The sequence below is a fragment of the Mirounga angustirostris genome, unplaced genomic scaffold (genome assembly GCF_029215605.1).
Source record: "Mirounga angustirostris isolate CCGP_5_RB_7025 unplaced genomic scaffold, mMirAng1.0.hap1 SCAF_12, whole genome shotgun sequence".
NCBI classification, from domain to species: domain Eukaryota; kingdom Metazoa; phylum Chordata; class Mammalia; order Carnivora; family Phocidae; genus Mirounga; species Mirounga angustirostris.
Genome location: NW_026991720.1, coordinates 51341471 through 51369280, shown reverse-complemented (window position 1 = coordinate 51369280; position 27810 = coordinate 51341471). Strand labels below are relative to the sequence as shown.

Here is a 27810-nt window from a genome sequence, read left to right as displayed (position 1 = left end):
GAAACTTATTTAGCAACCCCAACTAAAAACACTTTGGAGGAATGGAGGATGAGGGTTATGTTGAGATCTTTCAGAGTTCAAAAGGAGTTTGGTAAATTTGTGTTGGTTTTATCATTTATTCTTGTACAAATTTAGTGCCAGTCTCATATATGTATAGTTATGTAGCATGAAATTAATTTTCAAAATGAACCCAACCCAACTTCCATGGAAAAGTTCTTCAGTACTGGTCACTCAGTGAGGTCTCTGTCTAAACTATTATTTTTTCCCTATTATAAATATTATAATTATTATTAAGGTAAATGAAGAATATATAGAAAAATAGAAAACTCACCACCCAAAACTAGCTACTATCAATACATTTTACTATATTCATGTATTTTTTCTTTACATAGTTCATTTGGTTGTAAATGATGTGTGTGTATAAATATTGAACAAGTTTTTAATGATGGAGTCACAGAAATATGTTTCCACATTGTTATGTGGTAATCACAAATAAGATTTTTTTTTAGGATTTTATTTATTTATTTATTTGAGAGAGAGAGAGAGAGACAGAGACAGAAATAGCGAGAGAGAGCACAAGCTGGGAGGAGAGGGAGAAGCAGGCTCCCAGTAGGGAGCCTGACAACGCAGGGCTCATCCTAGGACCCTGGGATCATGACCTGAGCCAAAGGCAGACACTCAGCTGACTGAGCCACCCAGGCGCCCCCACAAATAAGATTTTTAATACCTGCTCAATATTCTCGCTAGTCCAGTGGTGTTCATTGTGTGTTCCCCAGAGCTGTGAGGGAGTCTCAGTGGTACCCCACGGAAGGGCAGGTTCAAGGAAGGACAGACTCTAATTCTGGCTCTTTGCCTTGCTTTAACCAATTCTGCTTTTACTGTTTTATATATTATAGTTCTGTAAGAGATTTTATTTGCAGGAGGGATTTCACTGCTAGAAATTTTAAAAACTTGTCTATTGATTTACTGATTCATTCCCTTATTAATATGTTGTGTATGTGTGTATTGCTATTGTAAGTACTGTTGCTGATACTGTCTTTATGCACACAACTCTTTATACACAGAATTATTTTCTTGAGGTATATTTTTGAAAAATGAACTCTGGGTTAAAGGATTTTTTTTATTACTATTAAATTTGATGATTTTATTTTTATCTTTATTGAAGTATAGTTGATATATAATGTTAGTTTAAGGTGTGTAACAGTGATTTGACAATTATATAAATTAGGAAATGCTATATGTGAAATTATATAAACCATGGAAGGTATGGATGGATCTTTTTAAGTTTCTTGAAACATTAAATGAGAAAGGTCCTTCTATAACACTCTTTTTTTTTTTTTAAGATTTTATTTATTTATTTGACAGAGAGAGACACAGCGAGAGAGGGAACACAAGCAGGGGGAGTGGGAGAGGGAGAAGCAGGCTTCCCGCGGAGCAGGGAGCCCGATGTGGGGCTCGATCCCAGGACCCTGGGATCATGACCTGAGCTGAAGGCAGACGCTTAACGACTGAGCCACCCAGGCGCCCCCTTCTATAACACTCTTGACAGCATTGTGAATTATGTATAGTTTAAAAAAAATGTTGGTTCTCTTTGCTAAGTGAAAAATGCTATCTCATTGCTATTTTAACTTGTACTACCTAGATTAATATTAAGAATAGTAAATTTAATATTATTTTATTGAGTATCACCGTAAGAGCAGGAAGTGAGTGGTCTATTTAAGAAAATTACAGTGTTTTTTTTTTAATTATAACCCATTTTTTTTAAAGATTTTATTTATTTATTTGAGAGAGAATGAGAGACAGAGAGCATGAGAGGGAGGAGGGTCAGAGGGAGAAGCAGACTCCCCGCTGAGCAGGGAGCCCGATGCGGGACTCAATCCCGGGACTCCAGGATCGTGACCTGAGCCGAAGGCAGTTGCTTAACCAACTGAGCCACCCAGGCACCCCGAAAATTACAGTGTTTTAACAGAGAGCTTTGGCTTTTAAAAATGTTGACAATTTATTTTGAAGTTAAAAGTTAAAAATTAAATTATATTGAAGTAAATTACATTCATGTATGTTTATTGAACTCATTTCAGTTTTAAATAGCAAACCTATGAAAATAAATTTCAGTAATGTACTTTGATAAAAATAATTTTTTTAAAGAAATTTTTCCACACTCTTAGGTTGTGCTTCCATATTAAAGAATCTTTAGTGGTAAGTATTTAAAGGGAATTATATTTCTGTGTATATTGCTGTGAAAATTCTTCTTAAATAACTAAAAAATCTAAAAGAGTGAAGGTTTTTTCCGACCAAAGCAATTTGTGACGGAGCGACAGAAAGAGTGTAAGGGAGTTTATTTTCGCCTTACTAACAAGAACAGCAAAATAAAAATAAAGAAGAATACTCTGCGTTTAACAGAATAGAGATTGTAATTTCCAGCAATCCCTGCATTGTTTTTGTTTCTTTTATCTTATTTATTTTTTAGGTATAAACAACATAAAACTGACTTTGAAACGATTCCTCAGCAACGCCCCCTTAGTCTCCCTTGCCGAGTGAGCGGCTGCGGGTGCAGGGCGTACCTTTACGTCCCTCTGAACGGCACCCAGCCCATTCGCTGCAGGTGCAAGCACTTTGCGGATCAGCACAGCGCTGCCCCCGGCTTTCTATGCAATGCCTGTGAGTTACATTGTTATAAACACACCGACAGAATGTTTGTCTTTCTGTATTGGATATTTAATGCGTCTTTGTGCCAGTTTTATTCAGCTGCGTAGTCAATATTAAACAACTCAGAAAGGGACAACCACTCTAAAATGTTATTTTCGCGGAAAAACTCTTGAGTTATTTGTATGTTTTGCACTCATAAGCCCTAATCTCATGTGACTCAAATAGGTTAAATGATACTAATAGATTTTAAAGAATACCTAGACGTGATTCGATTTAAATTTTAGTTTATTTATTTTTAAATAGGCTCCATGCCCATCAGGGGGCTTGAACTCACAACCTTGAGATTTACAGTTGTATGCTCTACTAAGTGAGCCAGCCAGGTGACCCAGATTTAAATTTTTGAATGGGAATTTTAGCAACTAAATTCTTTGATCTGATAAGTTGAAAAAAGTTTTTATAATTTGCTGGCAGATTATAATGTTATTGCCTAAAACATAGGCTGATGGGAAAAGCAAAAGGAATTGAAATATGTTATAAAACATTTTTAATGACAGTGGCAGGAATAAATGCATTTCACTGGCTAAGTATGGAAGTAGTTGGATAAAACTTATTATGTGCCTTTGTTCCCATACACATTTTTTAAGAAGTGTGAGTATGTAAAATTTTGTTAATGGTGTATTCTGGCCTCCACTTCAATATATATATATTTTTAAAGATTTTATTTATTTATTTGAGAGAGAGAGAGAGAGTGAGCACGAGAAGGGGGAACGGGAGAGGGAGAAGCAGACTCCCCACTGAGCAGGGAACCCGATGCGGGACTCGATCCTGGGACTCCAGGATCATGACCTGAGCTGAAGGCAGTCGCCCAACCAACTGAGCCACCCAGGCACCCAAATATATAACACTTTTATTAAGATGTAATTCCCATACCAAATAACTCATCCATTTCAGGGGTACAATTTAGTGGTTTTCTAATATACTCATAGAATTATGCAACCATCACACAGTCAATTTTAGAACATTTTCATCACCCCCAAAAGAAACTCCGTATTTATTAGTAGTCATTCCTGATTCCTTCCTCTCCCCAGCCCTAGGCAACCAATAATTACTTCCTGTCTATATGGACTTGCCTATTCTAGACATTTCATATAAATGGAATCACAGAATACGTAGCCTTTTGTAACTGGCTGCTTTCACTTGCATAAAGTCTGTATGAGTCATTTGTGTTGTAACATGTATTGGTACTTCTTTGCTCTTTATTGTTAAACAGTATTTATTCCATTGTGTCCTTTCTCTGTCCTGGGTTGGCTTTCCTATAAGGCTTTTATGGGGCCTTAATCCACAGGGAGGCCTCCACATGATCTCTTCACCCGGTCCTACCACTGGGCTGTCCACACCTGCTTTTAACTCCGTATTTGAGGAGAGGGCCTACATTTCCTGGCTTTCCCGTGTTGGCGCAATTTCTTTTAGCCCTGGTTGGTTTTTCCGATGCTTTTTCCCCGCGCTACATACCTTATCTTACCTTACTCACTTCAGCATCTTACAGAAGAGCGGTGGCTGGGAGGGAGTTTGGGGGCTGGAGGCTAGAGTTTTAGAGGCCAGAGGCCAGCCTATAAGGGATCCAGATCCAGGTGATTGTGGCCAAGCTGAGCATTTTTAGGGCAGACACTGTAGTACCTATATTTAAAGACCTTTAACTCCCTTTACATCTTGATTCAGGTTCCAGGTGTTCAGGATTCCATAGTTGCTTCACTTGTGCTTGTGGTCAGCCTGCGTATGCTCATGACACAGTGGTGGAAACTAAGCAAGAAAGACTGGCTCAGGGCAAGCCAGTGGGACAGGATGTTCCTTATGCGGCAATGGGAGGCTTAACAGGTTTCAGCTCACTGGCGGAAGGCTACATGCGGTTAGATGACAGTGGGATTGGTAAGTGACGACCGATGAAACGTGAGCTTGTCGTGGTGTTTTATGTGTGCTGACAATAGCGAAGCCCTATATTTGTTTCACACTTTATATTCTTCAGTTTTTTTTCCAGAAAACATTCTCTCATTGGATTTTTACTTTTTTAATAAAGGTTTTATTGCCATGATACAATACATGGTCCTTGTAGAAAACAAGAAAAAAGATCACTCCTACCGCAATACTTGTACCCAAATCCCAACCCACAACCCTGTTGTTTGTGATAGCTGAATATTTCTTTTATTTGATATGTTGCACTTTACCTGTTTGCCTACTGTATGTAATTTTTTGCTCTGATAGCCATCTCATTTTGGAAACAGGCTTATGTCTGTGTGTGCATATGCCTGTGCGTGTGTCTACATATTATCACGTTTATAAGAATGTATGCACGCACTGCTTGTACACATGAAAGTTTTAAGTAATATAGGGAAAAGTTCAGTTGGATATATCTTGAACTATTGAAGGTAGCTGGAGTCTTTTTTTTTTTTTTTTTTTTGGATTCTTCTGAAGTTGAATAGGATTGGGGAGAAGAATACGGTTCCTATCTACTTTTTTTTTTTTTTTAAAGATTTTATTTATTTGAGAGAGAGAGAATGAGAGAGAGAAAGCACATGAGAGGCGTGAGGGTCAGAGGGAGAAGCAGACGCCCCGCCGAGCAGGGAGCCCGATGCGGGACTCGATCCCGGGACTCCAGGATCATGACCTGAGCCGAAGGCAGTGGCTTAACCAACTGAGCCACCCAGGCGCCCTGTTCCTATCTACTTTAAATACGTCTGTGTGTATGCACTTTTTTGTATTCAATTTTTTTCAGTACAAAAATTACATAAATATAAATGAATATTTTCTTGTAAAAGAGTCAAACAATAGAAATGAAGTATTGTAAGGCCCCCTTGAACACATTTCTCTTTACCCCAGATTCTTTCCCGGAGGGTAATTTGCTGTCATCAATTAATCATTTATTTTCCTTTTTAGCCTGTATTTTTATAGTTGTTAACTTGGAAAAGATTTGAAGGCCTGTCATATCAGAACATGCAAATCTATTTAATTCTTTTAAACCCCTGCATAATATTCCACACTGTCAATTTATCAGGTTTTCTAAGCTACACTGTCAGTTTTTCTAAACCTTGTTCATGGCATTTAGATTGTTTCCATTTTTTTCTTTTTTGCCTTTACAACTAGTCCTGCCAAAAACGTCCTTGAACTTGCTTCCTTGTATGCTACATAAATCTGACCCTAAGGTAGATACAGAGAAGTAGAATTGTTGGGTTGAAGTGTGTGAAATTTTGTTAATACATCTGTCAAATTGCCTTCCAAAAATGCTGTACTTGTTTATACTTCCTCTAGATTTTTTAGCTTCCCTATTTCTCACATTTATGCTGATCTTTGATACTGTCAAACCCAATTTTTTGTCAGTCTGATATGTGAAAATGTTACTGTTTCAATCTGATTTTGATTTCCCTGGTTATTAGTGAGATGAGAGTCTTCTGGTATTTATTGGCCGTTTTACTTTCTGTGACTTGTCTGTTATATACTTTGCTCACTTTTATGTTTTTATCTTTTCTCATTTATTTATAGACGGTCTTATATATTCTGTATACTAATCTTGTCATTTCTTTTTTTTTAAATATTTTATTTATTTATTTAACAGAGATAGAGAGCACAAGTAGGCAGAGCGGCAGGCAGAGAGAGAGGGAGAAGCAGGTTCTCTGCTGAGCAGGGAGCCTGATGCGGGGCTTGATCCCAGGATCCTGGGATCATGACCTGAGCCGAAGGCAGACGCTCAACCGACTGAGCCACCCAGGCGCCCCTCTTTTGTCATTTCTTTTGCAGATATTTTCTTCCAGTCTGTCCTTGTTTTTTATTTTTTATACAGTTTTTAAATTTTGGAGGCAATTTTATAATTATGTTCACATTCATTTCACTTTAACACTTAATTTTTTTGTTTTTATGTTTAGCTTTTTCATGAATTTGGAATACATTTTTGTCAAAGTGTGGGGTATATATAACTTCAGTTTTTGCCCAAATTGATAGCTAATTATCCAAACACCATTCTTCCCCAAATAATTTGAAACTTTACCTTTCTCATATTCTGTCATACTCACTATTTTGTGGCATTGGCCTATTTGTCTGTCTTATGCCAATATTACTTATTTTTAATTATTATTTTTCATAGTGTGTTTTGATAAACACAGGTAAATGCCTCCTGTTTGTGTTTTTTTTTTTCCCCCCCAAGATTCCCTTGGTGTATCTGTGTATTTCCTCTTCTAGGTAATTTTACGACTAGCTTGTTAAATTTCGTAAATAAATCATTTTTCAATTTTCATGGGTGCATGATTGTATTAAGCTCATGGAACAGTTACAGAAAATCCAGTTCCCAATGGCAAAAAATAATGATAATAATGATGTTGTTGATGACAATTGCAACTTTGACTTCCGCAAGTCTTTCCAGCCTCTTTACATCTATTAACTCATTTAGTCCTCACAATAACTGAGTTAGGTGCTATTATTACTCCTATTTTACAGATAAGGAAACTCAGCACAGAGAAGTACAACATTTTGTTCTTTGTTATTCAGCTAGTAAATGGTAGGGTTGGGTTCAAACCAGAAATTGTTCTGGGCTAATTGGTCTGCCTCATTGTTGTCTATTTCTGTGCACCTACCATGCTGTTTTCAATACTAAACTTTATAATAAATTAATATTTATAAGTTCATTGCATTACTTAAGAATTTTCCTTATTTGGGCGCCTGGGTGGCTCAGTTGGTTAAGCGACTGCCTTCGGCTCAGGTCGTGATCCTGGAGTCCCGGGATCGAGTCCCGCATCGGGCTCCCTGCTCGGCAGGGAGTCTGCTTCTCCCTCTGACCCTCCCCCCTCTCATGCTCTATCTCATTCTCTCTCTCAAATAAATAAATAAAATCTTTAAAAAAAAAAAAAGAATTTTCCTTATTCTTACTAATTTTTTCAGAACTTTGGCATTATTTTTTGACAACATTTTATTATTACAAAACATTCTATTTTTACAAGAACATTCTATTATTTAGTTGATATCATGTTGAATGTATAGATTAATGTAGGAAGAATTGATATTTTAAAATGTTGAGTCTCTGCATTTGTCTTCTGTGTAGCTGAGTGGAATTCTGAAGTTATCTTCATGGAAGTCCTCAGTCTATTTCTTAATTTTCTTAATTTTATTTGTGGGTATTTCATTTTTTTATAGCTATGATACGTAGGGTTTTTCCTTCCTTTATATTTTCTAGCTGATTATTATTTGTTTATAAAAAAACCCAATGTTTTATGCTGTTTTTGTTACTAGTCCTTTATTTCTTAATCTTAGAGTTTAAAATAAATGTTTGGTTGATGTTGTAAATCACGATATTTTTGCCTTTTCCAGTATTTCTGGCTCTTATGCTTGACTAATTACCAGGGCTCGTACTTGCAGAACAGTGCTAAGTAATAGTGGGGATAGCTCACGTCTTTGCCTTTTTGTGCCTTCTAGTATTTTATCACTTAGGCATCTTTATAACAAAGAGAGAAAACCTCCCGCTTTTGGCCCCTGAAGGAAGGTGGGGTGAGGGAAGGTGAGAGTGAGGAGAGGAAACAAGATGTCTTTGTCTTGATTTCTGCTGTAGGGGAGCCTGGGGCAGAGGGACATCTGTTCTGTCAGCCATGTAGAGTCCTGGACAGAGGTGACAACTTGCTGATTTGGTTCCTTTATGATGCAGAAGGAGTCCATAATGCTCAGCTCCTAGTGGGTGGGTGGTTGGAAGGCAGCTGAGCTGTTAGGCAGTGGACCTGCCATGACTTTTGTCATAGCAAGGGGATCCCGAGCAGAGCTAGAGGTGGGTCCTCTGAGCTCTGGGGGATTCGTAGAGGAAGTGGCAGGTATTAAGGGGTCCGTACTTGCAGTGAGAACAAGTGTGAGGCCCTACCAAGCTGCGAGACTAAATCACCACTTAGCAGCCTTGAGCGTTTGAGATCAGCAGTGCATGCAGCAACCAGAGGATAGCACAAGGACCTCGGTGGCCCCGAGCGCCTTCTCTTATATTCCGTCCAGCCACACCAGAGAGGAGCTGGGGAAGGAGGGGGCAGGAAACTGAAAGAATGAGCAATTGTCCCACACTGTTTAGGTTATAAGGAAGGACTCATTTTAAAAACCAAATAGGATTTAAAAGTTTATTTCCTTCCCTCTATCCGCTCTATGGGAGAGGGATGTAGGGGAGGTGGTGGTTTGTGAAGAAGATAGAGCACTTATAAATTTTCTCCATAGCTTCCTTCCTTTTGGTCTAAAAGTCAGTGTATTTAGCAATTGGTCTTTGTAATTTTGTGGTGTGGGGTTGTGGATATTTCCTCATTTCACTGAGTATTTCTTTATTTTTCAGACTTTGTTTTGAGATGATTTCCCAGTGAGGAACAGAGTAAAAAATACAGTTACTCTGCCCTCTTCAACTATAGGTTCTTTGTCATGAATGTCTTGCTTTTGATAATATTTTTGTGACTATATTAAGGTTTTGTACCTCTTTGCCATAGTTACATTCATGCATAACTTTTTTTTCTGTGAAAAATCTCTCTGAGAAATACAAACATACTTTTACCTAATTCCCTTTACTTTATATGGCAGATAAAATCTAAATAAAAATTTCTTTTTTATAGAAAGGTTTTTCTAATTATTCTTCTGAGGTTCTAATTTATTTTGCATTGAAATAACTTTTTTTTGTATCCCAACAAATGGAGATTTAATTTTCATTCTTCATATATTTTGTTCTTAGGTGCACCTTCAATTGAATTTTTAGACTCTCCAGTTACAGCCATGGACCACCCATTTCTAAAAGCATTTCAAGCATCATCTAGTTCTTCTCCAGAAACACTGACAGATGGTAATGAAATTAAACTGACAAATATTTTTGGATGTAGTAAATAAGAATGTAGATTGTTCATTTTCTAGATCTTTTTTTCCTCAGTATTACCACAGTTTGGTTATCATTTTATTTTTATATTGGCCTTGGGCTGAGAAAAAGCAAGAAGCTTTTTTTTTGAAAATTGCTAAATCTGAGAATTATGAGGTTCTAATAATACAATAATTTGAAGTTTTAAAACCTTACACGTTATTACTTTGATGTCTGAATAAGAGAGTCCTCTAGTGACTCTCCCAAAAGCAGGATGTAATCCGGTGATAAGTTTAGGTTAGAAAGGTTTTGTCATTTATAAATTATACATATACATGTAAATTGTACATATGCATTACACATATATCTGAATTTTATTCATTTTTAAGCACTAGTATTCCATTTCCTTTATTAAAATAAGAAAAAAACATTGAAGAAGTAGTTTTTATGGTGCATTAGGTATTTAATATTTACAAATACTTTTAAATGAGGATTTTCTTTTTATTAGTATTTTCGTGCAACCTTTTCATGTACCCTGATTTTATCCACAAGGGACTTTAGGGCTGCTTACACAAACACCCAACAAAGTAATGTTAAAATATAGATAGGAGAAAGCAAAACCAAGAAAAAGGACACAGTTGTGTCAACTTTCAAGGTTGATGTAATTGCTGCTGATGAGGTCTGAGGCAGACATGGTCCGTCAGAACTTTTTTTCAGAAGAAGACAGGCACACTTGTCTGCCCTGCGGTCCTGAGAAACCGGTTACCCAGGCCTTCTTGGTGTGGGGCGGGGGCGGGATAGAGACGGTTCCCCATCCCAAGGCTCAGTGTGTAGATCTTTCAAGATGGTGAAGATGAAGTCCGAGGCTTCTTCCGCCTATTTCTGTCCGGCCAGACGTTTGCTCTCTCTAGTCACTGTCCTGGCGCTGGGCTATTTCTTGTGGGTTGTCTTCTGGCCTCAGAGTATCCCTTATCAGAGCCTGGGGCCCCTGGGCCTCTTCACTCAGGACTTGGTGGACCATATCACACCCTCCTACACAGTGGCCACTGGCTTGCCTGGCTGATTCACGTGGGAGAATCCTTGTAACCATGGTTTTGTGTAAGTCTAAAGGCATCGTGGATGGTCAGGCTCAACTACTGTGGTTCCTACAAGCTTTTTTCTTTGGGATAGTATCTCTCTCCATCTTGATTGCTTATAGACCAAAACGCCAAAGACACACTTAAAGAAGATATCCAAAAGCTTTCTGTATGTTTTTGACATTCAACTTCACTGTTTGGGGGTGGGGGAGGGGGCTGCTGGGGGCTGCTGAGTTTACTTGATCTTTCTAATTTCAGAAAGTGAAGACCCTCTAGTTATTCATTATTTTTTCATACGCCCTGGTTGAGCTTGACTAGATAATAGGGAAAGACTTAAGCTTCCCAATTCTGCAGACTCACCTGTTTGGCCGAGGGCTTCCAGCTACCTTCCTTTTTCTTTTTAGGATTTTATTTATTTATTTGACAGAGACACAGCGAGAGAGGGAACACAAGCAGGGGGAGTGGGAGAGGGAGAAGCAGGCTTCCCGTGGAGCAGGGAGCCCGATGCGGGGCTCGATCCCAGGACCCAGTGATCATGACCTGAGCCAAAGGCAGACGCTTAATGACTGAGCTACCAGGCACCCCTTCCACCTACCTTCTTGAGGTAGTGTTGGTGCTCTTTCTATCATCTGGATTAAACCGTGTACTAAAACTGCTTGTTGGTGTAACTTTGCTCCCACCTTCTGACTAAAACACCATACCCTTACCACCCCATCTTAGCTCTCCTTTCCCCCAATTTTTTCCACCTTTCTGAACCAAGACGGAATGACACTCCCAGGACACATCAATTCCACACACATTAGGCACCTGTGAGGCAGGATCTTATCCTCTCAGACTTCCATTTTCACACACCAAGAAAGATAAGGAAGATAAGCAAGTGCCTGGACTGGGCCAGGCTAAGCAGTAACCTAGAGGCACAGAGGACATGCTGAGTACCAAGAGGAGAGGATCAAGAATGCCTTCCCTGATCGTGCCAGCCAGAAAGCCATCCTTCCCTCCCAAGTGGCCCCGAGGACACAGCACTCCATGGTGTGCAGGGGTCTGATGGCCACTGCTAGATGGCTCCTTCTGGTCAAGATCACATCTTAGACAGCTTGATTTTTTTTCAGCACTGTCCCTTTGCCTTGTACACAGGTGTTCTATCAGTGTTTTCTGAACCATGGACAGAAACTCTGAATTAACTTTCCACTGTTCAGTATCATTCCACTTGTTCTATGAAAACTGCAGAACCCACTCAGTGTATTCTCTTCTCAAAGAAAAGCACAGGGCCACCCTTGACTGGTGGTGCCCCCTTTCTGTGGGTCCCCTGGAGGAAACCTGTATCTTTTTGACACTTGCCAATTCTTAGTCACTTTCTCCAGACTCTGTATTCTCTCCCTCCAGCTCCAGCTTACTCAAACACAGACATTCCTGAGCTAGAGATTCTAACTGGAAGCTACTTACTACCTGTCCCATTCACCTGGTTAGACCTTTTTACTGCTGACTGATCAGGGCAGGAGGGTCACTGACTCTGTCCCCTGACCTTGGCAGAATGACTCTCTCACCTAGGAACCATTAGGGTTCCTTTGGAAGATCATGTGCCTGTTCTCTAGGAACTAGACCTTATTTTCCTTCTTTGATGCAGTAGGGCATGTTCTCTGTTTTAAGCAAACATCTATGAGCGATAACTCCTCCCCCCAGAAAGAGGCCCTAAGTAAAAGTACAACCCTGAAACATTATGGACTATGAATTCTTTCTGGTGGAGATCACTTTCTACAACTAAATCTCAGTTTTTCCTGTTTCTCTTGTGATGAAGGGGTTGCCTTTTAGTAAGGGAAAAGATTTTTTTTTTTAAAGATTTTATTTATTTATTTGAGAGAGAGAATGAGATAGAGAGCATGAGAGGGGGGAGGGTCAGAGAGAGAGGCAGACTCCCTGCTGAGCAGGGAGCCCGACGTGGGACTCGATCCCGGGACTCCAGGATCATGACCTGAGCCGAAGGCAGTTGCTTAACCAACTGAGTCACCCAGGCACCCAAGGGGAAAGGTTTTTAGTCATAGAGTTAAACATCATGGAAATCCAACCCAAATTTTTTAAAAGCATGGTCCTCTCGAAGAGAAATAGCAATGACAGTAATATTAACAGTGACTGTAACAATATGGCAGATTATTGAATGAAATGAATTAACTTGAATAAATGCTGTGATTTTCTATGTAAAATCTTCTCTATTTTAAAAAAACCTTTTTTTCAGCAAATGCAGCATGTGGTTGCTTATTTCTTTTTATTTCTTTTTATTTTTTTTAAATTTTTTTTTAAAGATTTTATTTATTTATTTGAGACAGAGAGAATGAGAGACAGAGAGCATGAGAAGGAGGAGGGTCAGAGGGAGAAGCAGACTCCCTGCCGAGCAGGGAGCCTGATGCGGGACTCGATCCAGGGACTCCAGGATCATGACCTGAGCCGAAGGCAGTCGCTTAACCAACTGAGCCACCCAGGCGCCCGTGGTTGCTTATTTCTGATAGTCACTTTGATAAAAATGGTAAAATACCACTTTACCAGATAAATGGTAATATACCATTAAAATGCAACTCAACGAAGGTGATTCTATAAGCAGCTTAGCTCAAATGATCCAACATGATTCAGGGAAAAGACCCAGAGTTTTGAGATGAATAGATAGCACATATTCTAAGCATTTTTTCGTATTTTTCTCAACAAGGCTTTTGTTAGATAGTTGACAGAGTGTGGTTATACTCTGTGGTGATTGTCTGGAGTGATATGATTTTTGTGTTGCTGGTTGAGGGTGAATTTATATACTTTAAAAACCAGAACGTGTGTTCAAGTTGATACTCTGTTTTGGATATGAAGGGACCCAACCAACACATTCACCTGAAATGAAGGTGAACTTTTCCATGGAACTGGGCTCTTAGTGCACCTACAAAGAAAACTTGATTTTCTTTCCTGAAGCAATTTTAAATTCCTTTCACAACTTAAACTAGTGCTTGTTTTAGTTTTTAAAAAGTGAATACCATGGAAAATGACTAAAGTTAGTTTTGAAAAATTTCAAAGCAGGTAGTATCTTGGTTGCTTATACAAACTGCCATAGTCCAGTCAGGTGCTCTAAGAAAATACCATAGACTGAGTAGCGTATACACAACTGAAATTTATTTCTCACAGTTCCGGAGGCTGGAAGTCCGAGATCAGAGTGCCACCATGGTTGTATTCTGGTGAAGGCCCTCTTCCTGATCCACAGCTGGCCCCTTCTCATTATGTCCTCATATAGTGGAAGAGCTGAGGGATCTCTGTGGCGTCGCTTTTATAAGAGCACTAGTCCCATTCATGAGGACTCCACCCTTATAACTTAAGCACCTCCCAAGACCTCACCTCCTAACACCATCACATTGGGCATTGGGATTTCAACATATGAATTTGAGGGGAACACATTCAGACCATGGCACAAGTCTTCTGTAATTACTTTTGTGCATTATCTGTTATGGTGTTATGTGAATTTCTAGTTTTGTTATAAAATTTAAAATATAGTTGAACAAAGCTAAGTGGGCTCTTGTGTGAAATAGCTATATGTTGTTATTTAATATGCACCAGTTGCACATTAGGAGAATGTTTGCCAATAAAAGTTACTTTGTCTTGCAATGCTCTGCTTTCTAAAGAATTAGGTAGGGGCGCCTGGGTGGCTCAGCTGGTTAAGTGTCCGACTCTTGATTTTGGCTCAGGTCATGATCTCAGGGTCTTGGGATCAAGGCCCATGTCAGGCTCCGGGCTCAGAGGAGAGTCTGCTTGAGATTCTCTCTCTCCCTGTCCCTTTTCCCCTCCCCCCAAGGGAATTAGGTAGTAGGATCAATTACCATTTAGACCATTCTGGTTTGAAAAATAAATCACTGGTAAGAGGAAAGTTATCTTTCTGTTTTTTTTTTTTTTTCAATTTCAGCAGAATTTGTAATTCCATAAATATATTACTTAGAATTTTTTTTTTTCCTTATTAGTAGGTACAAGCAGTCAAGTTTCTTCCTTAAAGAGACCTGAAGAGGATGATATGGCTTTCTTTGAAAGACGATACCAAGAAAGGGTAAGTCTATGGTGAAATCTGCTTATATTAAGCATTTAACTTGTGACAAAGACACAGTAGAATTACATATTGATTGTGGATCATCATTAATAATAATTTATAAGGGTGCCTCAGTCGTTAAGCATCTGCCTTCGGCTCAGGTCATGATCCCAGGGTCCTGGGATCGAGCCCTGCATAGGGGTTCCTTGCTGCGTGGGAAGCCTGCTTCTCCCTCTCCCACTCCCCGTGCTTGTGTTCCCTCTCTCGCTGTCTCGCTCTCTGTCAAATAAATAAATAAAATCTTAAAAAAAAATAATTTATAGAGTCTTTACTTGTAGCTGGTGTTAGGCCTTGAGACTTACAATGATTCAGAGAGAAATAGGATGAATGAATAATATGATATATAATATACTAGTTAATTTATGAAGATCATAAGGATTGACTAAATATATAGATAAAATTATCAACAATAAACACCAGCTATCAGCAGATTTGTAATTATATGTACGTTGAATTCTTTTTTTTTTAAGATTTATTTATTTATTTTAGAGAGAGAGCATGCATGCACAAGTGGGGGGAGGGACAGAGGGACAGGGAGAGAATCAGAGGCCCCGCTGAGTGAGGGGTCTGACGTGGGGCTAGATCTCAGACCTTGAGATCATGACCACAGCTGAAATCAACTCTTGTTGGACACTCAATTGACTGAGCCACCCAGGTGCCCCTGTATCTTGAATTCTTTTTTTTTTTTTTAAGATTTTATTTATTTATTTGAGAGAGAGAGAGCATGAGAGAGGGGAGGGCCAGAGGGAGAAGCAGACTCCCCGCTGAGCAGGGAGCCCGATGCGGGACTCGATCCCGGGACTCCAGGATCATGACCTGAGCCGAAGGCAGTGGCTTAACCAACTGAGCCACCCAGGCGCCCTGTATCTTGAATTCTTAATATGTAATATTTCTTCTTCTCAGTGCATTCAAGGTATATCTAGACTCAAGTTAAATTACCCATTAGCCTTTAAGAAACTGAACACTAAATATAAATGTATTTAAGCAATTCCCAGGGTTCAACAACTGTAGTATTGATGTGTTCCCAGCTTTCAGTAGTGATAATTTGCATCATTCTCTACCACACTATAAACTCCTTAGGGATAAACAGTATTTTATTCTTCTTTATATTTTCCCCAGAACAACTACAGTGCCTTGTACGTAATAAGTTTTCAATAAATATTCATGGAGAATTGAAAAAGGAAACACGTATTAATTGATACTCACTTTCATACATGTCATATGGTTAGACATTTGATGTGTTTCATGGCAGTGTTCATATTTGAGAGTTTTGTTTTTGTTTGTTGCCAGATGAAAGTATGTTGGTTTGATGAGGTATGGGGGATGGTATCCAGCCATATGGTACGTTCCTCAAAGTGCTTTCCTTAGGATTATTTTATAGTTGCTCTGTGGGTGTTTATTATCTCTCCAACTGGGTAATCAGTGCCATGAAAGTAAAGACACTCTTGTCACTTTTTGTTGTAGCTTGTTGAGTAGCCGAAGGTGTGGAGAAAGGAGACCATTAAATAAATTCACCTTCCAAGAGGAAGAGAAGGGAGTAGGGGACAGAGAGATCAGTTTGGTTTCCCTGATGAGGAATTTTGAAGTAGAGGGGGAGAGTCCTGGATATGATTTAAGGCAGAGCTAGAAATAGAACTTTTTGCAGTGATGAAAATGTTCTATACCTGTGTTGCAGATATTCATCATGTGTGGCTGGATAAGTCTAAATTTAAATAAATTAAAACTTAAAATTATTTTCCTCAGTCACACCAGCCACATTTCAGGTGCTCAGTAGGCCACATGTGGCTGGTGGCTACCGTACTGGAGAGCTCTCATCTAAGAGAAAGAGGAGATAGTAGGATCTCAGGGAGGGAGATGAAATGGCCAGGGTGAGGAAAGAGAATGCTCTTTTTATAGCATCATTAAGGCTAGACTTTTAATCACATCAGTCTCCATTCTTGGAATACACGAGTTCACAGCTGAATTAGTTTCTCCTTCTTAGGCTTATGAGGGACAGTGTACTAGAACTCCTTCCTTCCCTCCTCCAGAAGCCTGGGTCGTGCTGACTGTCTTGAAAACATGCCAGTGGTATTTGCTTGTGGGAAGATAATGGGGGGAGGGATTGTTTTAGAGGATATACCTGGCCAATCCAGACTGCTTATTTTAAATAGACCTAGAATTTATGGGTTTACAAGATGTCGTTTATAACTCTCCAGCCTGTGTGATTTATGGATTTATGAGACACAGCTTAAAAACTTTCCAGCCTGTGTGATTAATGGCATACAAAAACTAAGAAGCTCGGGCGCCTGGGTGGCTCAGTTGGTTAAGCGACTGCCTTCGGCTCAGGTCATGATCCTGGAGTCCCGGGATCGAGTCCCTCATCGGGCTCCCTGCTCGGCAGGGAGTCTGCTTCTCCCTCTGACCCTCCCCCCTCTCATGTGCTCTCTCTCATTCTCTCTCTCTCAAATAAATAAATAAAATCTTAAAAAAAAAAAAAACAAAGAAGCTCAAACCTAAACAACTTCCTCTAAGCAGACATGTACTATATGTGTTGTTAGTACTTGAATTTTACTCCAGAAAAAACAAGATATGCACCGTTGAGGGAAAAGGGATAATTAGGAACCTGAATCTGATGATGGGACACGGCCCCTTTAGAAAGCAGTGCGATGTCTGTATCTCGTTTTGCTTGCATCCTGGTAGAATGGTAACATTTAGTGTGGGGAAAATCTACTATAAGTGTGAGTTGGCTTTGATGATTGAAGCCTTTGTGGTAACATAGTTTACTAATTACTTTTAGGTATTACTGAAGAGTTGCTTCATTGCTTCTTTTATATATTAGGTCAAGTTATTTTCTTCCATTGTGAATGACCCTTGTTCTCTTATCTCTAAGAAAGGACGATTTTATTAAGGAAACAATTATCAAATGTGAAGTAGGTGCAAGGTGCTATTGCTGTTAGTGCCAGGAAATTGAAAAAGAAACAAAGGAGCAGGAGGAGGTATCTTTGCTCTTCAGACACTAGATTAGATGCATGTATTGCTAAGTACTATTTCAAGTGAGGAAGCCCTGCTTTAGCTTTGTTTGGTTGTTTAGCATCTTGTCTCTCTCTCTTTTTTAGATTTTATTTATTTATTTGACAGAGAGAGGGAACACAAGCACTGGGGAGTGTGAGAGGGAGAAGCAGGCTTCCCACTGAGCAGGGACCCTGATGCGGGGCTCGATCCCAGGACCCTGGGATCATGACCTGAGCCGAAGGCAGACGCTTAACGACTGAGCCACCCAGGCGCCCCTCATTTATACTTTTAGAACAATCCTGAGAAGTACCTATTACTGTGGCCTTTTTTTTTTTTTTTTCCAAATGAGAAAACTGTTGGTGAGTCCAAAGCCTATAATCTTTGCCTTAGTATATAGGGTATTCCTTTGGGGGTCCTTCAGATGACCTTTTGACTAATATAGTATAAAAGAGTGATATGAATGTAGGGTTTTTGAATGAGGGTCCCAACCAACTCAGAGAGGAGAGAGAGGGGGAAAAATGGGGATGAGAGGGAGGTGAGATATATACATTTTATTATTGGGAAGTTATTATTTACAATTTGAGGAGATTGGATAGACTGGTTTTACTAGGTCCCCTCTGGTTTCTTGATATTATTCCTATCACCTTAGAAGGTAGGAGGCCCTCCACCTACCATGCCCCATACTTTCTGTCCCTTTCTCTTACAGGGATAAGGCAGTGGGTGCTGCCTCTGGGAATTGTAAGAGGCAAGTGGGCTTTGTGTTCTCTGCGGTCTTTTTTCCCATAGAAAGGATTTCAATGTTTCTAAAGGTCAGAAGGCCGCTACTTAGGGTATGTAAGCTGCTTCTTTGCTTCAGTTACACTGGAGGGCAACCTTCAGGGAAGTAACTGTGGAAATGTAAAAACCAGAATTATAGGAAACTATCCTTAAAGCAGTCCATGTTCCAGAGATTATCCAGCTGCATTAGGTGTGTTCTTTAGGGAATGTGCATAGACTGGATTAAGGTTACATATTTAGGCTTTCATAAAACAATTTTTTTAGTGGCATTTAAGTTAACTTATTAATTTTCTCCAAAACAATATTCCCTATATGTTATTTTTATTAAAATGTTTCTGTAAAGTTGAAATCATACCATATTTTAAAAATGCAATTTGGTCCCTTCGACTATTAGATTTTGCTTTAGATTTTGGAAGCTTAATCACTGTTAAATAAGTGTATGAAATGGCTGTGATGAATGAGACATGAATCAAATAAGGTGTGTACAACCTTTTTTTCTTTAGAATGTTTTACAAATTATTTTATCAACAAATATTTTAATTTTACAGATAAAAATGGAAAAGGTCGCTAAGCAGAAAGGAAAAGCATCATTGCCATCAAGTACAAAACCTTCATGAAGACTATTGGGAAAATTAAAACCATAATCCAAATAGGTCTTGTTTGTGTTTATTTAAATATAATGCAGTTTACTTTCTCTCAAATTATTTCCTTCTTTTACTATGTAAAAATGTCATTTTGGTTTTTTCCTTAATTTATTTAAACAAGTGAAAATACTTGGTTACTTTTATCAAAGTTCATGATTTAATATTTTGTATATACTTTTTATCTCTCCTAACAAATGAGGTTATTTTCATATTAGTCAAAACCTGAAAATACAGTAACTGTTTTTAGTCTGTCATAATTTAACTTTTTGAGGGTATTTAAAAAATTAAGTATGTTATTTTGGGTTTTGAACAAATATATAAGGAGCGTTGTTTAAAAATAGTAAGTTAAAATCCCTATTTTTTATTTTTTAAATGTTGTAATCTTGATTTATGTTTTTAAATAAAAAACTGTATTTAAAAATTATATAATCATTTTCTAGTGGTGTCTACTGATTTTTAAGTTGTTTTGTTGATTATGCATTGTATGTAACTGTATTGAACTTCTTGTGTGCCACCTCTTGGCCCACCTCTTACTCCAGGACTGCTGTGAAACACTTCCAGGCAGGCTTCTTTTTTTTTTCAGTTTTATACCTTTATTTGACAATCAGTGATTAGTTCTCATCCACATTAACTGTCTAGATTTTTGAAAGTGGTGACAGGTACGTAGGTAACCAGTGTGTAGAAAGTGGTGACAGGTACGTAGGTAACCAGTGGTGAATCTTGATCCTCGTTACGTTTTCTGGACAACCGCACACAGATACGGTATGGAACATTCCTTATTCCTTTGGCCCAGACAGCTTTGTTGAGCCTGGTGTCAAAGTGCACATCTGGAGTTCCCATCTCCTTCATGGCAAATTTCCGGATCTCTTCGAGTGCCCGAGGGGCACGCTTCTTGAAACCCACTCCATGGATGCGCTTGTGAGTGTTGATGGTGTATTCTCTGGTCACTACCTCGTTGATGGCAGAACGGCCCTTCTTATCGCCACCCTTCTTTGCGGGAGCCATTCTGCCGGGCCCTGGTTGGAAAGGAAGAGTGCGAGGTATTGTGGGAGAGGGAAAGCCCCAGGCAGGCTTCTGACAGCTTCTCATGGAAGCCATTTGATGGCATTTCATCTTGAGAACATTTCATGATTCCCTTGCTTTTTTTTCTCCAGGGATCCTCTGACGGTGTGGCTTGGGATGCCTACTGCAGCCTTTCTGCATCACAGATGTATGAAAGATATGGGGGAGTTAATGACCTTGGGACCACCCTTGACTTATGGGTAAATGCTCTCTCTCCCATCTGCTAGGAGGAGAATTCTGAGATGCCTTTCATAAGTTTCCTCAGAAAATCCCCTGGGATTGAGTACCAGTCACCCATAGCAGTGGCCAACTTTGTAATACATTCTTACCACGTTAGCTTTCACTAATTTCTCCCTTTCTGATCCCTCAGGTTCTCTCAGATTACTTCTCAAATAAATACCTGTATGTGAGTATTTGTCTTAGGCTTTGCTTTTGGGTGGTGGGTAAACCCAGGCCAAGATGGGTACCAGGAATGGCCTTAGGAAGCAAACCCTCTGGATGCGATTCTGTGACTGGATCATTCACTGGACAGATGACAATAAAGACCACAGCTAGTGGTAAATGGCATAGTGATAACTCCTGTCATGTGGATGGGTCACGGTTACTGTACTGGATTTGGGTAGAGTGCGGGCGGAAGGTGAAGTATTAGATTATATAGTAGCTGTGGCATTACGGTGGAATGGGACTAATGGAAATTATAAAGATGAAAGTGTTGGTTAGTTATTGTTAACTGCTTTAACAACCTTGAAAAAAGAAAATGACATAGGTTCCTGTTAGCTGTTTAGGTCCAGCCATGCTGTGAAAGCCAGACTGCCTCTATAGCACCTTTTAAGGAAAATTGCCTCGTCAATGCTGGCAATATGTGCTGACAGTCCAGTCCAAATAGTAAAGGTGGCAAGGGTGCAAAGGAAATTGAAGACGCAGCCTCGATTATCTCTTCCAACAGTCAGCGTGCTGACAGGAAAAGACTGTAATGTTGAATCATAGGATGGGAACATTTGTGTCGGTGAGCCTCAGAATCTTGAACCCTCATGTTTCCTTGATGCTCTGAGCCACAGAAATGGTCTCCCCTCCTTCACTTCACTGATGGAGAGCAGCCTTCACTTGCTTGGAGACCCTGCAAAGAATTTATCTGGGGCACTTGCATTGTAAGATGATACTTGTCCTCCTCAAGACTCACCCCTGCTACCTCTCCTTAACTCCATACCGAAGACTGGGATCCGGTCTCAGCATACCCTAAGTGGGGAAATACAGTCCTTTCTATAGGAGGATAAGTTACAGTCTGAATGAACTGCAGGTTCTGGTCAAAATGTATTGGCAGGAACCCAGGAAACATGCATGGGAGTAGGTCTCAAGGGTGTTGGAGGGGGATGGAATATAAGGCCTGATAGGAGAGAGTAATATGGTAGCACTTAAACTCCTGACTTGGGTTTTAATACCTTAGATATCTGGATTTGGTCCTAACATACTACTAGGATGGCATCTAGAAGATATGGTGGAAATGCTAGAATTTATTTGGCATGGTATTGAAGAAGGGGTCATAAAGCTCAGGGAAGTTGCAGTGTTAGAGTGGATTTGTTGTTTGAAACCTGAGAAGCTACCACTTGAGTGTTTTTCCTGGGAAGGCTCAGATGACATAAGTAAGGCAATAAACAATGTAATGGTGAAGAGTGAACTGGCAACTTTGAGAAGCGTGCCTGTGGCTGACCTCTACAGGCTCGAATTGATGGTAGCAGATGCTGCCATGATCCTGGGCTCTTTGATATCAGTGTAGATGATGGGATGCAGAAAGGTGGAAGGCCACGTTGTGGAACCTAACTGTGAGATGCCCAGTGAACATAATTAATGGGTACCAAGGCATGGATCTGTGAAGGAGTTTAAGATCATGATGTTCCAAAGGGCAAGACAGAAGGACAGCTGATTAGGATGCTACTTGACTTGTATATCCACTTGTATAACTCCTAGCAACTAGTTTTCAGATCTCAGGCACTGATGGAAGGGAAAGCTCAGAATCCCTTGAGGAAGGGTCCTCAAGTGTATATGATAAACATCACCTTGATCCTTCTCCAAAGGAGCAGCCATTTACCAGGGTAACTATGCAGTGGAGAAAGAAGAATACTCAGATTTTGCAACCAAGGACTTCTGGATATAAGGTCTGAGCTAATATGGATCCCAAAGGACCCAAAACACAATTGTGGTCCTCTGGTTTTATGCAAGCCCAGTGATAAATGGACCAAAGTCCATCCCAGTGGGTATAATGGGTGTGGCCCCACTCTTTATTTGTGAAGTAACTAAATATACATAATTGGGATAGATATACTTAGAAGCTGATAGAATCCTTGGACTTACATTGATAGCTCTTGCTTCATGCCCCAGATACTTCTCAGATGTTGCAGGCTTGGGTCAGAGTTAATGACCCAGGGGCCTCCCTTGACCAAAGTGTTATGTAGGCCCAAAGTCAGTGAGGCTCTAGAAGACTTGAACAACTATTAACCAACTTTGTGTAATTGACATTTATAGGACACTCAACCCGATAATCGAATACCCATTCTTTTTTTTTTTAAATGCACAGGTAACATTTACTAAGACTGACCATATTCTAGGTCACAAAACAAGTCTCAGTACTTTTTTTAAAAATTTATTTATTAGAGAGAGAGAGCGCAAGAGGGGGTAGGGTTAGAGGGAGAAGCAGATTCCCCGCCGAACAGGGAGCCTGATGTGGGACTCGATCCCCGGACTCCGGGATCATGACCTGAGCCGAAGGCAGTCGCTTAACCAACTGAGCCACCCAGGCGCCCGTCTCAGTACTTTTAAGATGATTCAGATCATGATGTCCTCTGACCACAATGGAATTAAATTAGAGATCAATAACAGATATCTGGGAAATCTCCAAAAATTGCAAAGTTATATAATACATATCTAAATAATCCATGGGTCAAAGAAAAAAAAAATAAAGGAATCAAAGTACTTTTAACTAAATGAAAAGAAAACACAACAATATTTGTGGGATTCAGCTAAAACAGTACATAGAGGGAAATTTATAGCACCAAATGCCTATATCAGAAAAGAAAGATCACAAATAAGTGACCCCAGTTTTCACCTTAAGGAACCAGAGAAAGAAGGGCAAATAAAATAAATAAGAAAAAGGAAATAGTAAAGACCAGAGCAGAAATAGAGAACAGAAATGCAATAGAGAAAATGAATAAAACAAAACACTGGTTTTTTGAGAAGACCAGTAAATTGGTAACAGCTAGACTGATCAGCAAAGGATAGAAAGAGAACACACAAATAATCAATGTTAGGAATGAGAGTGATGACATCACTACATATTCTACAGATATTAAATGGATAATAAGGGAATGTTATAAATAACTTCATGCCAATGAATTTTACAACTTAGACGGAAATAAATTTTCTTGAAATACAAAAACTTAAGCTCATTCAATAATAAACAGATAACCTGATTACTGTATTGTATACTATTATCCCATATATCAATTAAAGAAACTAATTTGTACATAATAACTTTCCCACAAAGAAAATTCCAGGCCCAAATGGCTGCACTGTAAATTTTACCAAATATTGGGGCACCTGGGTGGCTCAGTCGTTAAGCGTCTGCCTTCGGCTCAGGTCGTGATCCTGGGGTCCTGGGATCGAGCCCCGCATCGGGCTCCCTGCTCCGCGGGAAGCCTGCTTCTGCCTCTCTCACTTCCCCTGCTTGTGTTCCCTCTCTCACTGTGTCTCTCTCTGTCAAATAAATAAAATCTTTAAAAAAAAAATTTTACCAAATATTTAAGGATTAAAGATTACTAATTCTATATAGCCTTTTCCAGAAAATTGAAGTTGGGAATTCTTTACAACTTACTCTATGTGGGCAGCATTACTCAGATATGAAAACCAGACGAAGACATAACAAGAAAAGAAAGTTTCAGATTAATTGCTCTCAAACATAGATGCAAACATTCTTAACAATTTTAGCAAATATAATACAAGAGTATGTAAAGAGGAAATACATCATGATCGAGTGGGTGTTATCCAAGGAATAGAAGTTTGGCTTAACATTTGAAAATTAACGGAATTCATCATATTAACCAACTAAAAAGAACTACATGATCACTTCAATAGGTGTATGAGTATTTGACAAAATTTAACACACATTCAAGATAAAAACTCTCAGCAAACTAAGAATTAAGGTAATTTCTTCAATCTGATAAAGGGTATTTACTAAAAACCCACAGTTAAATCATATCTAACGCCGAAAGCCAAATGCTTTCCTCCTAAGATTAGGAACTTGGCAAGGATGACTGCTCTCAGCACTTCTATTCAACCTACTGGAGGTTCTAGCCACTGCAGTAAAGAAAGATAAAAGAAATAAAAGATACCCAGATTGGAAAAGAAAAAAGTAAAAGTCTTTATTTGCATATGACATCATATATGTAGATAATCCTATTAAATATATTAAAAAAGAAACTCGGGGCACCTGGGTGGCTCAGTCGTTACGTGTCTGCCTTCGGCTCAGGTCATGATCTCAGGTTCCTGGGATTGAACCCCGCATCAGGCTCCCTGCTCAGTGGGAAGCCTGCTTCTCCCTCTCCCACTCCCCCTGCTTGTGTTCCTTCTCTCACTGTGTCTCTGTCAAATAAATAAATAAAATCTTAAAAAAAAAAAAAAGAAACTCACTAGAAATAATAAGTGAATTTAGCAAGGATGCAGAAAATAAGATCAATATACAAAAATTATATTTCTATATACTCACAACAAAACAACTAGAAATTGAAATTAAGAAAATAATACCATTTACAATAACATAAAAAATCCTGAGGGGTAAATTAGACAAAAGATGTACAAAACTTTTATATTGAAAAATACAAAACATGCTCAGAGAAATAAAGGAATATCTAAATAAATGGGGATATATACAATGTTCATAGATCATAAGACTCAATATTGTTAAGATGTCAATTTTCAAACAGATGTATAGATTCAATGTAATTCCAATAAAAATCTCAGCAGACTTCATGTGTGTATGTAGACAATGACAAGTGAATTCTAAAATTCAAACAGAATTGCAAAGCTAAAACAACTTTGAAAAAGAATAAGATTGGAAGTCTTTCAGTACCTATCTTTAAGACTTATTATAAAACTACAGAAATCAAGATGATGTGGTTAAAGAAAGATTAAAGAAAGCAAATAGATCAGTGTAATAGAATAGAGAATCCAGAAATAGTCCTACACAAATACAGTCAATTGATATTTGACACTGATGTCAAGGCAATTCAATGGAAAAATAATAGCATTTTCAACAAATGGTGCTGGAAAAACTAGCTGTCCAAATGCAAAAATATACACTTTGATTCATGCTTTGCATCTTATACAAAAGTGAACTCAAAAAGGATTATGGATCTAAACAAAGCCTAAATTAAACATATAAAACTTCTAGAAGGAAATATAGAAAACGTTTGTGAATTGGGTTAGCTGGTGATTTCTTCTTTCTTTCTTTTTTTTTTTTTTAAAGATTCTATTCACTTATTTGAGAGAGAGAGTGAGAAGCAGCATGAGAGGGGAGAGGGTCCAAGGGAGAAGCAGGCTCCCCACTGAGCCGGGAGCCTGATGTGGGAATCGATCCCAGGACTCCAGGATCATGACCTGAGCCAAAGGCAGTCACTTAACCAACTGAGCCACCCAGGCACCCCTCTGGTGATTTCTTAAATACAACACATAAGCATGATCCATAAAAGACAAAACTTATAAATTGGACTTCATAAAAATTAAGAACTTCTGCTCTTTGAAATACCATTTTCAGAGAACGAACAGATAAGCTACAAACTGGGAGAAAATATTTGCAAATTTGAAGGAGTTATATCCACAGTATAACGAACTGCAAAACTTAGTAAGAAAATAGTTCATTTAAAAAATGGGAACAAGTTTGAACAGACAATTTATCTAAGAAGATGTACGGGTGGAAAATAAACACTAAAAGATGGTCAACATTTTTAGTTAACAGAGAAATACAAACTAAAACTACAAGGAGATTCCATTGTACATAAATGTCTGAGCTTAAAAACAATGAACATATAAAATGATGATGAGGATATGGAGCCACTAGAACTCTTAAAAACTCTTAAACTTTTATATGTGCACATATAAAATAGTAAATCTACTTTGTAAAAACAGCCTAGCAGTTTCTTTTCTTTCTCTTTTCTTTCTTTCTTTCTTTTTTTTTAAGTAGGCTCCACACCCAGTGTGGAACCCAATGTGGGATTTGAACTCACAACCCTGTCTACCAGTTTCTTAAAAATTTGAACACATAACAATATCACTCCACCATTCTACTCCTAGGTATTAACCCAGGAGAAATGAAAGCCTATGCTCATACAAAGATTTGCACATGATTGTTCATAGCAGCTTTATTTGAAACAATCCCAAACTGGAAACAATCTAAGTGTCTACCAAGGGGCACCTGGACGGCTCAGTCCCTTAACTGTCTAACCCTTGATCTCAGCTCTTGATTTCAGGGTCGTGAGTTCAAGTCTGATTTTGGGCTCCACGATGGGCATAGAGCCTACCTAAAAAAAAAAAAAAGTTAAAAAAATGTCTAATCAAAAGGTAGATAAATTGTGTTATATTCATGCAATGATGAGCAATAATGAGCAATAATCAGCAATAATGAGCAATAAACTGTTGATACACATGACAAAATGGATGAATCAACACTGATGAAAGAAATCAGAATGTACTTGCAGCATGGTATCATTAACATCAAATTTTAGAAAATTCAAACTTTAGGGTGACAGAAAGCAGAACTTGTCATATGGGGTAGGTGGGGGAAGCCAAGTATTTTGCAGGGGCATGAGGAAACTTTGGGGTGTGTGTGAAGGAAATGATTGTTACCTTGTGAGGATGTATACATATGTTCACTTATCAAATTATGCAATGTTAGTACCTGCAGTTTATTGCATGTCAATCATAACTTAATCAAGCTGCTAAAAATTTTTTTTTTCAAGCTGCTAAAAATTAACGGAGATAATTTTCAACTGTTGTGCAAGGTTTGCCACAAAGTATAAGATCTGCATATAACTGCACAGCTAAGCTATATTACTTTTTGTCCCTTAGTGTCGTGAAAAAACTGCAACACGAGAAGGCTCTGATGCCAAGGTTGGGCTGAGAAATGCTTGTAAAGCTACTAATCTAAAAATTACATTTTCATTTACTGAACTCACTTTCCATCTTGTAAAACGAGTGTTGGGGATACTTCTAATTCGGCTCTTTTAAAATCGAAATCAGCGTGAGCAAATTAGTAAAGACTATAAAATCCAAACCACTATCTTCCGTCATAATTTGAAGCCTTGTAAATTAAAGCTGCCATCAAGCCAGCTCGCGAGGTGCGAAGAGGCCCAGAAGTCCCTGGCCTGCGCAGACTCTGTGCAAAGCTCTCCACGTGCGTAGCCCCGCCCAGCGCGCCCCGCCCCGCCGCGCCCCCGCCCAGGGCCCCAGGCTTTGTGACCACGGGAACGAAGCGGCGGCTCCCAGCAAGCCTGGGTGATGGCGCAGCGCCGTGCGCGCAAGCGCAGCGCAGCCCCTGAGCGGCCTCTGCGCGCGCGGTAAGTCTTTGCACGTGCGCGGCAGGGGGCTGACGGCTAGCTGCGGTGGCAGGCGGAGGGCTGAGGGCCCAGT

The 27810-nt window shown here is 39.1% G+C and overlaps 1 protein-coding gene and 1 pseudogene across 2 annotated transcripts in view; one reads left to right on the top strand and one right to left on the bottom strand.

Moving 5' to 3' along the window:
• The window catches only part of FAM221A (family with sequence similarity 221 member A), a 104530-nt gene extending 85110 nt beyond the window's left edge, over positions 1-19420 (top strand). For both annotated transcript variants that reach the window (XM_064575161.1, XM_045864561.3), the window contains exons 3-7: positions 2468-2658; positions 4366-4572; positions 9371-9478; positions 14541-14623; positions 18979-19420. In XM_064575161.1, the coding sequence (XP_064431231.1) occupies positions 2468-2658; positions 4366-4572; positions 9371-9478; positions 14541-14623; positions 18979-19047 (658 nt within the window). In that variant the 3' untranslated portion in view covers positions 19048-19420. The remainder of the gene's footprint in view (positions 1-2467; positions 2659-4365; positions 4573-9370; positions 9479-14540; positions 14624-18978) is intronic.
• A 265-nt stretch (positions 19421-19685) lies between these two features.
• Positions 19686-20080, bottom strand: LOC123835968 (large ribosomal subunit protein eL31-like; annotated as a pseudogene).
• Positions 20081-27810: the final 7730 nt, after the last annotated feature.